Source organism: Pelmatolapia mariae, linkage group LG3_W (assembly GCF_036321145.2).
Source record: "Pelmatolapia mariae isolate MD_Pm_ZW linkage group LG3_W, Pm_UMD_F_2, whole genome shotgun sequence".
NCBI lineage: Eukaryota > Metazoa > Chordata > Actinopteri > Cichliformes > Cichlidae > Pelmatolapia > Pelmatolapia mariae.
The window spans coordinates 31,512,919-31,528,869 of NC_086229.1; the positions used below are offsets into that span (position 1 = coordinate 31,512,919).

The window sequence follows — 15,951 nt, forward strand, 5'->3', positions numbered from 1 at the left end:
ATCCAAGGCTGAGCAGTCTGTTTTTTAGGACAGCATGATCAACAGTGTCAAAAGCTTTTGAGAGGTCAATAAAGAGTGACGCACAGTACAATTTCTTATCAAGTGCCATAATAATATCATTTATCACTTTCATAGTTGCATTGTTGGTACTGTGTTTTTTCCTGAAGCCTGACTGAAATTTAGAAACAATATCATTAGAGTACAAAAACTCCTTCAACTGATCACAAACTAGAGATTCCATGATTTTGGATAAAACACACAAATTTGATATTGGCCTATAATTAGTCAACACCGATGGATCACCTCCTTTCAACAAAGGCAAGACAAAAGCTGATTTCCAAACCGATGGAATTTCTTTGGTTTTAATTGAAAAATTAAATAGAATTGAAAGTGGTTCTGCAATATAATCCGCTGCCAGCTTCAAAAAATAAGGTTCCATCAAGTCTGGACCAGGAGGTTTTCTGTGATCCAAAGCCTTTAAAGCTTTATGCACTTCATAAACACTAAAAGGTACAAAGCTAAAACGGATTCCAGAAAACATAGAGAATTTTGGGCAAGAATTTGTTAAAAAAGTTTCTGCAGAATCAAACAAGGAACCCACTGATAAAAAGTGCTCATTAAAGCAATTCAAAATTTCAGTTTTATCATTAATTGAGACTGAGTCTTTTACAACAAATTTAGGAAAGGTTTGAGTCATTTTATTGACAGAAAAAGACTTGATTACTTTCCAAAATTTCTGTGGATCGTTGAGATTCTCAGTGGTGACAGACAAAAAGTATTCGGATTTGGCCTTTTTAATAAGAGAAGTGCATTTATTTCTAAGCTGTTTGAAAACAGACCAATCAGTAGAAGTATCTGTTTGCCTCGCCTTGTCCCATGCTCTATTACGCTTGTGTATGTTATCTGCGAGTGTCTGCAAGAACCAGGGATTTTCTCGGCCTTTAATTCTAACTTTCCGTAAGGGTGCATGTTTACTAACAATTTCCATAAAACTTTCCTTAAAATATGTCCAGGCTAACTCTACATCTGGTAATAGTCCGATTTTTTCCCAATTAACTACTGACAAATCATGATGAAAAGCCTGTTCATTGAATTGTTTAAGATTCCTTTTACACACTATGCGCGGCTTATATTTTGGAATTTTAACATTTCTACAAACAGCAACAACACAGTGATCACTTAGGTCATTACAGAAGACACCAAGCGAAGAGAATTTATGAGGTACATTTGTTAAAACAAAATCAATTAATGTGGACTTTTCAGGGCATTTAAGATTTGGCCTGGTAGGAAGATAGACTAGCTGGGTAAGATTAATTGAATCGCAAAATTCTTTAAATTCACCAGAAGTTGCATTTAGCCAGTCCCAGTTCAAATCTCCAGCCATTAGTAGTTCAGTGTAATTTAATTTAGCCAAAAGATGCTTTAGTGAAGATAATGCCTCTTTTGAAGCAGATGGGGGCCTGTAACACCCAACAATGGTTATCGAAAGAGTATTAGCAATATCTACATTCAAAGCCAAAAACTCCATTTGTTTGCATATCGATTGGGACAGAACAATCGAGGCATTAAATCTTGATTTGACATAAATAGCTACACCGCCTCCTTTTTTTGGCCTATCAGTACGATATACATTGTACCCATATATGTTAATGTCTTCATTAGTAATAGATTTAGTTAACCAAGTTTCAGAAATTATAACAACATCTGCATCTGTAGATTTAACCCAAATTTTGACCATGTCCATCTTCGGTAGTAGGCTGCGCACATTAAGATGAATATATTTGACACCAGACATTATTTTAAAATCAGAAGGAGTCTGGGAATATTGCAGTTCAGGGCCAGGATTTGGTTGCACATTTCCTGACAAAAATAGAAGCAAGACAATCAACAACCTCTGTTTCACCTTTGATTTGGGTTCAGAACTTTGATATGTTGAACCCGAGCTGAAGCCTCCATTAAATGGGCAAATGAAATAAGTATGCAAGACCAGAGTAGACTGAAGTTTAGGGAAGTCTCTGGGCAAAACAGGCATGAAACTAATGTCATGATCCAACTGAGTTGGTAACTGCTCTATTTTTTTCAACAGTATAGAGCATATGCCTTTTTCAGAATTCTCTTGCAGATAAAGATCATTTTCAGAGGTTCCCCTGCTATGTGTCCATATGCAATTGCTTATCCGAGGGTCCAAAAAGGCCAAGAGGAATATAAAAATAGTAAATACTAAAATACTAAAGCCAGTTAACTCATGGGAGATGGTACAAGGCCGGACCTAAGCCAGTTAGCTCCACAAGGATAATGCAAGGCCAGTCCTAAGCCTGTTAGCTCCACAAGGATGGCACAGGGCCATGCCTAGGCCAATTGGCTCCTGGAGGATGGTGCAGGGCCAGACCTTAGCCAGTTAGCTCCTGGAAGATGGTGTAGAGCCGGGTCTAGGCCAGTTAACTCCAGGAGGACGGTACAGGGCCAGGCTAGGCCTGTTAGCTCCAGGAAGAGGCATCCATCAAATTCCAAAGCATCTACCAACCACACATTTTCCAACAATCCATGCAATATTAACTGTCAGGTTAAGAAATACGTAAAAAAATTGTTAAGAAATACGAAAAAATACGAAAAACTCTTTTAAGAACAACTAATTACAGACAACTGATTTCAGACAGACACGTAACGAACAAAGAGCATGCTGCCATCTTGGATTCTTGGATCTTGTGCTCACAGCTTTTTCCTGTGCTGCCATGATAAGTGCCTCCATGCTGTCTTTCAGTCCAGCTTTGTCCAGCCACTGGTAGGATTTCTGGATATCAGCCACCCCTATCTAACGGTGGTACATACCGTGCAGGGGCCTGTCCTTCCATGAAGGTTCCTCGTCTTCCTCCTCTTTCTTGGGTTTCTCCTGCCTGAGGTATTCACTGGGTACACTGTCAGTTGGGACCATCTTGCTGATGTATTCGTGGATGTTCCTTGTTTCATCCTTGACCATGGCGCTGACACTCACCAGTCCCCGGCCTCCTTCCTTCCACTTGACGTACAGCCTCAGGGTGCTGGACTTGGTGTGAAACCCTCCATGCATGGTCAGGAGTTTCCTTGTCTTGATGTCAGTGGCTTCTATCTCCTCCTTTGGCCAGCTTATTATCCCAGCAGGGGTACCTGATCACGGGCAGGGCTTAGGTGTTGATAGCCCAGATCTTGTTCTTACCGTTCAGCTGACTCCTGAGGACCTGCCTGACCCTCTGCAGGTACTTGGTGGTTGCAGCTTTCCTAGCAGCCTCTTCATGGCTCCTGTTAGCCTGTGGGATCCCCAGTTACTTGTAACTGTGCTCTATGTCTGCAATGTTGCCTTCTGGTAGTTCGATCCCCTCAGTTCTGACTACCTTCCCTCTATTTGTTATCATCCGACTACACTTCTCCAGTGTAGTATCCAGTATCCATAGCCAGTCTTGTTAATGATCTCACTGAGGGGGTTCAGGCCGCTGCAGAACAGCAGTGGGGAGAGAGCATCTCCTTGGTAAATCCCGCACTTGATGGTGACTTGTGCTATGGGTTTGAAGTTGGCCTCTAGTGTTGTAAACCACATCCCTATTGAGTTCCTGATGAAGGCTCTTAGGGCCCTGTTGATCTTCTATAGTTCTAGGCATTCCAGTATCCAGCTGTGGGGCACTGAATCCTTGGCCTTCTTGTAATCAATCCAGGCAGTGCACAGGTTGGTGAGCCTAGTCTTGCAGTCTCGGCTGACTGCTCGGTCTACCAGTAGCTGGTGATTTGCACCTCTGTGGCCCACTCATTGATTGAGCCATGTGCCTGTTCATCTTAGCCGGTATGATGCCTGACAGGAGCTTCCACGTGGTACTGAGGCAGGTTACTGGTCGGTAGTTGGATGGGACCGGTCCCTTCTGGGGGTGCTTGAGGATCAGGACTGTCCGGACTTTGGTTAGCCATTCCGGGTGTCTCTTGTCAACTAGCAGCTGGTTCATTTGTGCTGCTAGGCGCTCGTGGAGTGCAGTCAGCTTCTTCAGCCAGTAGGCGTGAACCATGTCGGGGGCTGCTTGTGTCCAGCTCTTCACACTGGAGACCCTTTCTTGGATATCTGCCACTGTGATATTACTGGACCCTGTTCAGGGAAGTTGCTGTAGTCTGCCCTCAGATCTACTAGCCACTGAGCATTGCCGTTATGGGTTGTTTCCTTCTGCCATTTACATATGTATATCTCCGTTTCCAGCCTTGGTGGTACTGTTCTCATATTGTTGCCCTGCCACTGAGAGTAAACCCTGGCTGGTTCTTTGGAGAACAGCTGGTTTATTCTCCTGCCTTCATTGTATCTCTTCAAGCGGCTGGCCAAGGCAGTGAGTCTTTGCTTGGCAGTTTCCAAGGCCTCAGGTATGGACAGCTTGCTGTACTTTTTAGGCACCTTTTTTACAAACACAACTTAAACCAAAATATGATTTTGTCAGTAATGAGGAATGACAGGCAAGATTTACTGGTATATGTGCAATATTCAGTGACTTTGGTTATTTTCCTTTATAAAAGCCTATTAGTGAGCTCATTCTTGACGTTATTTCAGCTTTATAATATGTCATGCGCACAAATAAACTTAGTAACTTCCATGTGGCAACTTTGCCAATATGCAAATATACCACTTATTAATTAGGCTGGAGACTTACTCATCATCTGGCTTTAGTTCCAGCCACTGCAATCCTCCCTGATCAGTTCCTTCATTTTTCTTTCTATAACAGAATTCATCCACTATTATATATACTATTATACCACTATACTATTTATCCACTCAGTAAGTTCACACTGTGTAATGTAAAAGTTGAAAACTTTGGCTGTGGTGCATATGAAAGAAACATTATTATTTCCTAAAATTTGGTTACAGAACTTGCATGTGATCATCTACTAGAATTCTAGTCCATCAGGGCTCTAGAGTGTGACCAATTTGGTCGCAAATGCGACCAAATTTTTCTTTTTCTTTTCTTTCTTTTTTTTTTTTGCCTGTCCCGTTTGGCTCTTTTGCCATCAGAATTATTGTGCAAAGGCGAGGAAAGATGCCCAACGGATTTACTTTACCAAATGGACCATCCCAGCCTTGCCGTAATGGTCTATTTCAGGGGTCGGCAACCCTAGGCACGTGTGCCACAGCTGGCACGCGAAGGGTTAACTGATGGCACGACCATAGCTGGACTGGCCATCGGGCATACCAGGCATTTGCTCGGTGGGCCGATGATTTTTTATTAATTTTTTTTTGTAATGGTAAACAATGAAAGGTGGTGGATTGGCCAGATGCTGGCCGGTGTGTAAAAATAACTCAGTTGTATGGTGGTGGCTATGGCATAGCTTCCACAGATTCAGTAACATTAGCAAGTGGTGGAGGCCAGCAACTGGATAAGAGAAAGGGGAGGCAAGATGAGAGACCCGAGGCAGCCGCTGGTCCGAGTCTCAGGTGAACTGAACTTCAGGTAAGAAGCTATGACCTGCAGTCTATCTGGGTCAGATATAAACCAAGTTTAGGTGGAGTTTATTTTCGTTGTGCTGACTTTCTACAGTCACTTACAATAACTCGTACTGCGTACTAGCTAGCATGACAGAGTTTCTATACAGCTGGGTGGGTGCTATGATGTTACTGATGTTGAACTTTATTTTGTTCATAAGGTTAGTTAGTAGAGTTGCCAACCGTCCCGTAAAAAACGGAATCGTCCCGTATTCAGAGAATATATTTCGCGTTTCGTATTAAGCTGAAAAGGGATGCAGTTTGTCCCGTACTTCAGTTAGGATGGAAAAGACACAAAGCTGGAGTTATTCTGTCGTCACGCTGTCAGCTGCCTCTTCTTCTCTCATTCTCTCCCCTTCCTCTCCTGTTGCTACTTCAATCATGAAACTGATCAATGATCAGCTGATCGGCTTTTCTCTCGCGTTTGTTTATCGCCCACTTTGCGCCAGAAAGAGGAAACCAGCGAATGTCACGCTAAACAACAGCAGCACTTTAAGCTTGATCAGCTGTTGTTAGAATTTATTTAATATTAATTTCTATTATCAGCTGATGTTTGCTGGAGCCACAGCTGTAAAGCTGCTGGTCATGATATCGGTTTGTATATCTGGTGAGAGGGAAACATGAAGATGAAACCAGGAGATGTCCTTACTGAATCATCAGAGCTGAACAGGTGATGGAGAAACAGGTTTACCTTTTAGGTCACATAAATGAGTTAAAGGGAAGTTATGAACTGTTTCTGAGAGACAAATAACACCAGGATCCTTTTCTAAGTAGCTGACAGCTGGTAACTGTGCAGGGGTGGGTCTAGCAAAGTTTTGCCAGGGGGCCAGGTAGGGCATCAACAGGGAAAGGGGGGCACATTATTAAATAATTATCTGAAGCTTACAACCAAAGTTTTTATCTGATGTAAAATGTATAGAAATCATACATATACCAACAAGACTGTACATCACTGTCACAACAGCATTTGTTTTCATTCAAAGGCTTTATGGCTTTAATACCTGGTGGGCCGGTCTTTAGTCAAAATGCCCGGGCCGATTTTTTGTCTCAGTCCAGCCCTGGGCACGACATGCAGTGAATTAATCTGAGAAGGTGCATCAAAAAATAAATGGCCACGCCAGCGGTGCACATCGCAAATTACCTTGCATAGACACATTAGTTGTGCCGCTTCTTAATGACTGTATCTTAGCTAACAACCCCAACTACCAGATTCAACTTGTAATTGGCTAAAAATAACAGCCTACTGGTGAGAGGGATGTTGTTAGCTTTCCACATTTTGACACTTCAAAAGCTTCAGGAGCTGTCCGCTCAGCACAGCATCAGCACCACGGAAATACACGGATACATCCGTAGACTTGAGACAGAATTCACAATGCGTTTTTGGGACTTTCAGGTGTATGGACCAATGTTTTTTTTTTCTGACCAAACCAGAAAGCTTTAATGAGCAGCTAGATTTGTCTCGCATTAACTTGCTGAGTTAATGCCAGTTAATGCAACATCGAAGCAGCTGGAATCCACAGCTGTGGGTGTTCATGGAGCTTGCATTTTCACCTGCTGGACATCACTACCTGACAAGTTTAACTGTCTTCAGAACATTGCAGAGGCCTTATTGACAGTATTTGGCTTTCGCTGATAGCTGCCAACATCTGCAAACAAAGATAATTCTATAAAGTGGTTCTATATAGTGTGTAACTGTTCATATAGAGCGTTATTAAATGTATTGCTAATGCAATCATATGGTACACTGACTTCTGAGGAAATTTTAGATGGCATTCGTCATTAGAAAGGTTGCCTACCCCTGGTCTATTTGATTCACCTTTTATTGTTTATTGTATTTTATTTTCACTTGTTAAATACGGGACAGACTTGACCAAATTTTTGAATGGTGCCACTAGAAAAAATCCTTGGTCGCACCGGTGCAGCCAGCTGTTCGAGTAAAAATAAAATTCTGGTCATGGTCAACAACAGACACACATTATGCCCCTATCGTGGTCTAAACCAATCAGAGATAGTCAGGAGTGGGACCTCCTGAATACTTCGGATTACTTAATATATTATCATGCTGTTTACAACTACGTGAATGTACTATTGCTGTGATTTATTACTGTTACTGAAGGTCCGCGGCTCCGAACCGTAGTAAAGGGACCTCTGGCTAATACGGCGGGTTCCGTGTCGGGCTGGTAGCCGAAAAATAGCTTTACTTTGTTGTCTGGGTCAACTTTGCTTGCCAGAGACAGAGAGAGGTGTTGAAAGGCTGCTCCAATGGAACTTAGGCTATGTCCACACGTACACGGGTATTTTTGAAAACGGAGATTTTCCGTTTTCGTTTTAAAAAATAATCCCGTCCACATGTAAACGCAGAAATGAAGGAAAACGCTGCCAGGAACATGCCAAAGCAACAGGTGGCGCTATATTCCTAACCGTGTAGAAATGTTGGCCAATCAGAAGTCTAGAAGCCTCGGTGGGAAATAGTAAACAAAGCTGGGGCATAGAAGCAGAACCGAGTCATATGTGTGGAGGGACAGTAACTGTGTGTGTATATGTAAGCATTTAAACACTGCAGAGAGGACAATTAACAATAACAGTATTGTAGAAATTCATTTCACCAAAACAACAACGTGGCGCACACTGTGACGTCAAAAAAGGCACACACCTTTGACGCTGCGTTTTCTCCGTTTTTCTCGTCCACACGTAAATGCAAAAAAACGGAGTTTTAGAAAATATCCACCCTGGCCGGAGTTTTTAGAAATCTCCGTTTTCAGTGACCGAAAACGCCGTTTATGTGCAAACGCATAGAAAAATCTGCGTTTTCAAAAATACCCGGGTACGTGTGGACATAGCCTTATTTTTTCCGGAGGAAAACACGAATACAGTGTACAGTTGAGTCTTAATAGCTTACTTACAGCTGGGCTCGTCAGGCACTCTTCTTGGCTGCAGTGGTTATTATTACATCCTACTACTACTACTACTTCCGGCGCCCCCCGTGGTCTAAACCAATCAGAGATAGTCAGGAGTGGGACCTCTCTGATTGGCCGTGGTCCAGATATTCCTGTAGTCCTTCGTGTGTACATTTTATTCTCAGTTTATTCTCTGTGTTTTATTCTCAGTTACTTTGACACAAAGGCATCTGAAATTCATAGCCAGTGGTCTGACACAGAGCCATCAACCTTTGAACACTGAAAAAGCACAGTGTATCCAGAAAACACATTATATGTTGCGATAAATGCACTGCCCAAGTGTCCCCTCTCCCCACAGCCTTTCAGCAGCAGGCAGCAGCAAACAGTTCATCAGAGGAGGCCGAGATGATGATTAAGTTTAACATCGTCTACAATATTGCCAAAGAGTGTTTGATAGGTTTGTAGCTTAACCCTATTTGCTGGAACGTTGAAGGCAATGTAATTACACAGCAAGCAAGACACGAGTAGGCAAGTTCTTCATGTTTCACGTGCACGGGAGAGAACTGGACAGGCGCCATTCCTTCGCTTGACCCCAGTTGCTCTCGTCCGCTCCCCCATAGCACTGCTCTTTTATTGTGGTTCCATGAATATGCATAGGGTCATTAACATATAACAGCGTTCCCAGGTATACATGTAAACAAAGAATACCCTGTGTGTGTGTGTGTGTGTGTGTGTGTGGCCATAAAATGACTTCCTAACCCTGTTGGCCTGGAAGTCCAGCAGTTCATCTAAACAAAATGCACTTAGCCTAAAAACAGACATAGAGACGTTTATCCTACCATAAAACAATAAGACAAGGTACGACCTCTCCCATGCTCCCAGGATGTGGGTGTGAAAGCCAGAGTGCTCTGGAATGCACACAACGTGTGTCTGCAGACTACTAAGGATCAAACTTCTATTAATCTACAACTAATTATAAAACTCTAAGAATATATGAGTAGATATTTCTAAGCATAAATGACAATCAACAATACAAAACCTAACAGTGTTAAAGCACTTTAAGCACTTTTTCAGTAACTTATCTTTCTTTTAGAACTGTGCTCCAAATAAAGAACTTTGTGTTGAGAAGATTGTTAGTTAATCATTTACAAATCAATATTGTCTGTATGGACAGCAATTTCCCCCCCCAAAAAGTGCACATGTAAAACTGCGGTGTTAAGCAATGTGATGGAAAAATTTGGGTGCACCTAACTTTTGTGCTGGTGCACCTAAGATTGCATTCCATTGCAACCACGGCAAAAAGTTAGTCTAGAGCCCTGTCCATTAACATAATTTTTTCATTTTTGCACTTTGTAGATATTACCTCATCCCTTGGATTGGAGAACTCTTTGTTCGAATGAATGTATTTTGTCTACTTCAATAATCTAATAGGAAAAATATGTTGTCTGTATTCAAATAAATTTTGTGGTTTTGATCCCAGGACTCCAAATATGTAGAAGCATATATTATGATTTCAAAAACCAACTTACATCTTCTATTCTTTATTCAGATTGGAGAGCTGCAGATTGTCAGAGAAAAGCTGTGATTATCTGGCTTCAGCACTGAAATCCAGCCTCTCCCATATGAAAAATCTTGACCTGAGTTACAACAATTTGCAGGATTTGGGAGTGAAGCAGCTCTCTGGTTTTCTGAAAAGTCTACACTGTAGACTGGAGATTCTGAGGTGAGACACCATATTTAACTTGTGATGACAATAATATGATGTGAAAGCTGTGCTGACACCAAATTACAAACTGAAGGATAATTTTATATTGTGCAACACTGATTATCTAGGATTATCTTGGATTTGGGAAAATAAGTTCCCTTCTTCCCCGGTTTACTTCATTGACCATGGCACAGCAAAGTTCACAAAAAACTCAAAACCTTAAAACAGTAATTCTCAGCTTATGGCCCACACCTCACATCCTTTCAACCTTTTCTGATTTAGAGAGGGACCCTGACCAACAGCGTTATTAGGGTTTCAATGGGTGTGAATGTCACGGGCTAATATAGAAAAACAGACTGACGACTGGTTCAGAAAGTCCCCCACCTCCTGTGAGAGCTGGGAGTCTTATCTTTCATATGTTCTGTGGCCATACAGACATGAATCTGCCAGGGGGGGATTGTGGCTAAAGAGTTGGCAGTTCATCTTGTAATTGGAAGGTTGCCGGTTCGAGCCCCGGCTCGGACAGCCTCGGTTGCTTTGTCCTTGGGCAAGACACTTCACCCCTTACCTACTGGTGGTGGTCAGAGGGCCCGGTGGCGCCAGTGTCCGGCAGCCTCGCCTTTTTCAGTGCACCCCAGGGTGGCTGTGGCTACAATGTGGCTTGCCATCAGCAGTGTGTGAATGGGTGGGTGACTGATTGTGTAAAGCACCTTGGGGTCCTTAGGGACTAGAAAAGCGCTATACAAATACAGTCCATTTGCCAACTTCAAAGCTGCATCATGTCTATACACAAAATCCATACATTAGAATACTCCTCAACTCATTTCTCCTACTAATTTGACTCTTAATCATTGTTTAGAATAACAAGCCGGGGGGGCTGTCCCACTTGTCTCGACAGTGGCAAAAGAAAGAAGGGAAAGGCAGCAAAGGGCCGCAAGTCAGACTTGAACTCAAAACTTGACAAGTGCTAAGGGCTCAGACAAGAGCTTGAGAAGATATGGAGGGTGAAAGTAATAGTGGTAATCGGCAGTGTTGGAAAGGTTACTTTTAAAATGTATTCCATTACAGATTACAGAATACATGCCCCAAAATGTATTCTGTAACGTATTCCGTTACGTTACTCAATGAGAGTAACATATTCTGAATACTTCGGATTACTTAATATATTATCATGCTGTTTACAACTACGTGAATGTACTATTGCTGTGATTTATTACTGTTACTGAAGGTCCGCGGCTCCGAACCGTAGTAAAGGGACCTCTGGCTAATACGGCGGGTTCCGTGTCGGGCTGGTAGCCGAAAAATAGCTTTACTTTGTTGTCTGGGTCAACTTTGCTTGCCAGAGACAGAGAGAGGTGTTGAAAGGCTGCTCCAATGGAACTTAGGCTATGTCCACACGTACACGGGTATTTTTGAAAACGGAGATTTTCCGTTTTCGTTTTAAAAAATAATCCCGTCCACACGTAAAGGCAGAAATGAAGGAAAACGCTGCTAGGAACATGCCAAAGCAACAGGTGGCGCTATATTCCTAACCGTGTAGAAATGTTGGCCAATCAGAAGTCTAGAATCCTCGGTGGGAAATAGTAAACAAAGCTGGGGCATAGAAGCAGAACCGAGTCATATGTGTGGAGGGACAGTAACTGTGTGTGTATATGTAAGCATTTAAACACTGCAGAGAGGACAATTAACAATAACAGTATTGTAGAAATTCATTTCACCAAAACAACAACGTGGCGCACACTGTGACGTCAAAAAAGGCACACACCTTTGACGCTGCGTTTTCTCCGTTTTTCTCGTCCACACGTAAATGCAAAAAAACGGAGTTTTAGAAAATATCCACCCTGGCCGGAGTTTTTAGAAATCTCCGTTTTCAGTGACCGAAAACGCCGTTTATGTGCAAACGCATAGAAAAATCTGCGTTTTCAAAAATACCCGGGTACGTGTGGACATAGCCTTATTTTTTCCGGAGGAAAACACGAATACAGTGTACAGTTGAGTCTTAATAGCTTACTTACAGCTGGGCTCGTCAGGCACTCTTCTTGGCTGCAGTGGTTATTATTACATCCTACTACTACTACTACTTCCGGCGCCCCCCGTGTGCCGGCGGACAGACCCGACATTCCCAGCGAGCTGAGGAGGAAAAGACGGGGGTCTCGTGCTGGGAAGGAGCGCCGTCACCCGAGAAGGAGACGTTATCGACCAGCTCTTCCTTCTGTAAATATTGGAAATGTACGATCTTTGCCCAATAAGATGGATGAGCTCACGTCGCTAACCTGGTCACAGAGGGAGTACCGGCAATGTAGCATCATGATGCTAACGGAGTAGTGGCTAACACCGCTAACTCCGGACACGAGCGTGACACTACCGGGATTCCAGCTGCTGCGAGCGGACAGGACGAGAGAGAGCGGTAAGAGGAAAGGAGGGGGACTGGTAGTGTTTGTGAATGACAGATGGTGTAACCCTGGGCACATCACTGTGAAAGAACAACTCTGCAGCAGAGACATTGAGCTGTTAGCCGTTAGCATGCGTCTGTACTACCTGCCCCGGGAATTCTCGCATGTTATCGCGATAACAGCGTATGTCCTCCCCTCGGCCAACGCGGATGCAGCCTGTGACACTCTCCACTCAGTGGTCAGCAGACTGCAAACACAATCTCCAAGAGCCCTCCTCATAATATCAGGGGACTTCAATCATGCCTCACTGGACCCCACACTGCCCACCTTCACCCAGTATGTGACCTGCCCAACCAGAGACAATAAAACACTGGACTTCCTGTATGCCAATGCTGAAGAGGCATACAGTTCATCACCTCTCCCTCCCCTGGGCAGATCTGATCACAACCTGGTGCACCTTGTCCCTGTGTATGAGCCCTTAGTGCGCAGGGAGCCACCAGCCACCTGCACAGTACAGAGATGGTCGGAGGAGAGCGAGGAGGCTCTTAAGGATTGTTTTGAGTCGACTGTGTGGGAGGTGATCTGTGACGACCACGGAGAGGACATCCACAACCTTACTACATGCATTACTGACTATATTAATTTCTGTGTGGATAACACCGTACCTACCAGGACTGTACGGTGTTTCTCCAACAACAAACCTTGGATTAACCCAGAAATTAAAGCCGTCCTCAAGCAGAAGAGGAGGGCCTTCAAATCCAAAGACAAAGAGGAGTTGAAAAGGGTGCAGAGAGAGCTGAGAGGACTGATAATGGGAATGGGAAGGACAGCTACAGGCAGAAGATGGAGAACCAGCTTCAGCAAAACAACGTTGGTGAAGTCTGGAGAGGCCTCAGAACCATCTCAGGCCACAAACATCAGAACTCTCTGCCTGGGAGGGATGTGAGGTGGGCAAATGAACTGAATCATTTCTTCAACAGATTTGATTCAGCCATGAGGCAGTCTCCAACATCGGCTGCAGACTCACCCACCCCCACTGCTGCTGTTCCACCTCTGACACCTCAGACACTTCACACCTCCTCTATTCACCCTGCTCACTCCTCCCCACCCCCAACAACAGCATCCAATACACACTCAACACAAGGCTCCAGCCTGTCTCTCTCAACCACCCAGGTTAGGAGGGAACTGAGGAGGATTAAAGCCAAGAAAGCAGCGGGTCCAGATGGCATCAGCTCAAGGGTTTGTCAGGTCCTGCGCGGACCAACTGTGTGGTGTGATGGAGAACCTCTTCAACCTGAGCCTGAGGCTGGAAAGAGTCCCACAGCTCTGGAAAACCTCCTGTGTTGTACCAGTGCCAAAGACTTCACGCCCCAAGGACCTCAACAGCTACAGGCCGGTGGCTCTGACATCCCACCTGATGAAGACCCTGGAGCGGCTGGTCCTGGCTCAGCTTCGGCGCCTTGTGAGCTCATCACTGGACCCACTTCAGTTTGCCTACCAGCCTGGCATTGAAGCGGATGATGCCGTCATTCACCTCCTACATCGCTCCCTCGCTCACCTGGAGACCGCTGGAAGCACTGTGAGAATCATGTTCTTTGATTTCTCCAGTGCCTTCAACACTATTCTTCCCTCGGTTCTGAAGGACAAGCTGGAGAACTCAGGAGTGGACCATCACCTCACTACCTGGATTTTGGACTACCTCACCAACCGACCACAGTATGTGAGGACTCAGGGCTGTGTGTCGGACAGGGTCGTCTGCAGTACGGGGGCCCCACAGGGGACGGTTCTGGCTCCGTTCCTCTTCACCCTCTACACTGCAGACTTCTCGCACAACTACACCCAGTGCTTCCTGAAGTTCTCTGATGACTCTGCTATAGTCGGCCTCATCACTGATGGGGACGACAAGGATTACAGAGGACTGACTCAGGACTTTGTGGACTGATGCCAGCTGAACTACCTCCGGATCAATGCCAGTAAAACAAAGGAGCTGGTGGTTGACTTCCGCAGGCACAAACATCCTCCACTGCAACCACTGAACATCCAAGGTATGGACATTGAGGCTGTGGACAGCTACAGGTACCTTGGTGTTCATCTGAACAGCAAACTGGACTGGACTCATAACTCAGACGCCCTCTACAGGAAAGGGCAGAGCAGACTGTACCTGCTGCGGAGACTCAGGTCGTTTGGAGTGGAGGGCCCACTCCTGAAGACCTTCTATGACTCTGTGGTGGCCTCAGCCATCTTTTATGGTGTGGTCTGCTGGGGCGGCAGCATCTCTGCTGGGGACAGGAAGAGACTGAACAGGCTGATCAGAAGGGCCAGCTCTGTTCTAGGATGCCCTCTGGACCCAGTGGAGGTGGTGAGTGACAGGAGAATGGTGGCTAAGCTGTCATCCCTGTTGGACAACATCTCCCACCCCATGCATGAGACTGTGACAGCACTGAGCAGCTCCTTCAGTGGGAGACTGCGGCACCCACGGTGTGGGACGGAGCGATTTCGCAGGTCGTTCCTCCCCACTGCTGTCAGACTCCACAACAAAGACTTTAACTGATCAAACACAGACATCCACAAATGTGCAATAACACTAATGTGCAATAATCTTTTCTGGCATCATTGTATTTTTACTCAGTTGTATATAGCATTTGTATTCTATTTTTATCTTATTGTATATTTTATTCTACTGTATATAGTATTTTATTTTATTCTATTCTGTACAGTTGTGTACTGTATTTATTCTTATTTTATTTTATTCTAATTTGTGCTTCATAACTTTTGCACTGTCCACTTCCTGCTGTGACAAAACAAATTTCCCACATGTGGGACTAACAAAGGTTATCTTATCTTATCTTATCTTATCTTATTATATTTACATACTTCCAGCTCCCGTTTATGCTCGATGACAGCTCGGACTTTTCCTTTTTGTCCCTCCCTCGCTCACAGACACATAACGTGTATGGCAGTCCATTCTCGCTGCAGCACGGACTACACTGCCCATGAGGCTACATTCTTTAGAGCTATGCCTGTAGCATTCTGCCTTTTAGCTTAGCACAGCAACAACAACAAAAAAGCACTCTCTCACCCAGGAAACACGCAGCGAGAGAGCGCGTCACCCTGTAACCGTGGCAACCGCAACGCTGCCACCTGGAACAACAGAACAAACCCAAACAGTCCTGACCCGCGAGAATATGAAACAGGAAAGTACCGCCGTGTAATCCATTTATTTCACCAAAGTAACTGTATTCTGAATACCAACTTTTTAAACGGTAGCTGTAACGGAATACAGTTACTCATATTTTGTATTCTAAATACGTAACGGCGGTACATGTATTCCGTTACTCCCCAACACTGGTAATCGGTGCACTTAGTGCAGTGACCCCCCAAGCTAGGTGAGTGGCTCCAGCAGATCCCAGGAACAACATCCGAGTTCTCTGTCTAGGAGAGCGCAGCCGTAGGAACAGTTAACAGTTAAAATAC

At 44.3% G+C, this 15,951-nt stretch overlaps 1 protein-coding gene across 1 annotated transcript in view; it reads left to right on the forward strand.

Moving 5' to 3' along the window:
* LOC134622013 (NLR family CARD domain-containing protein 3-like) overlaps positions 1–15,951 on the forward strand; it is a 48,203-nt gene that overhangs the window by 29,513 nt on the left and 2,739 nt on the right. The window contains exon 7 of the mRNA XM_065470146.1: positions 9,929–10,102. Within this exon, the coding sequence (XP_065326218.1) occupies positions 9,929–10,102 (174 nt within the window). The remainder of the gene's footprint in view (positions 1–9,928; positions 10,103–15,951) is intronic.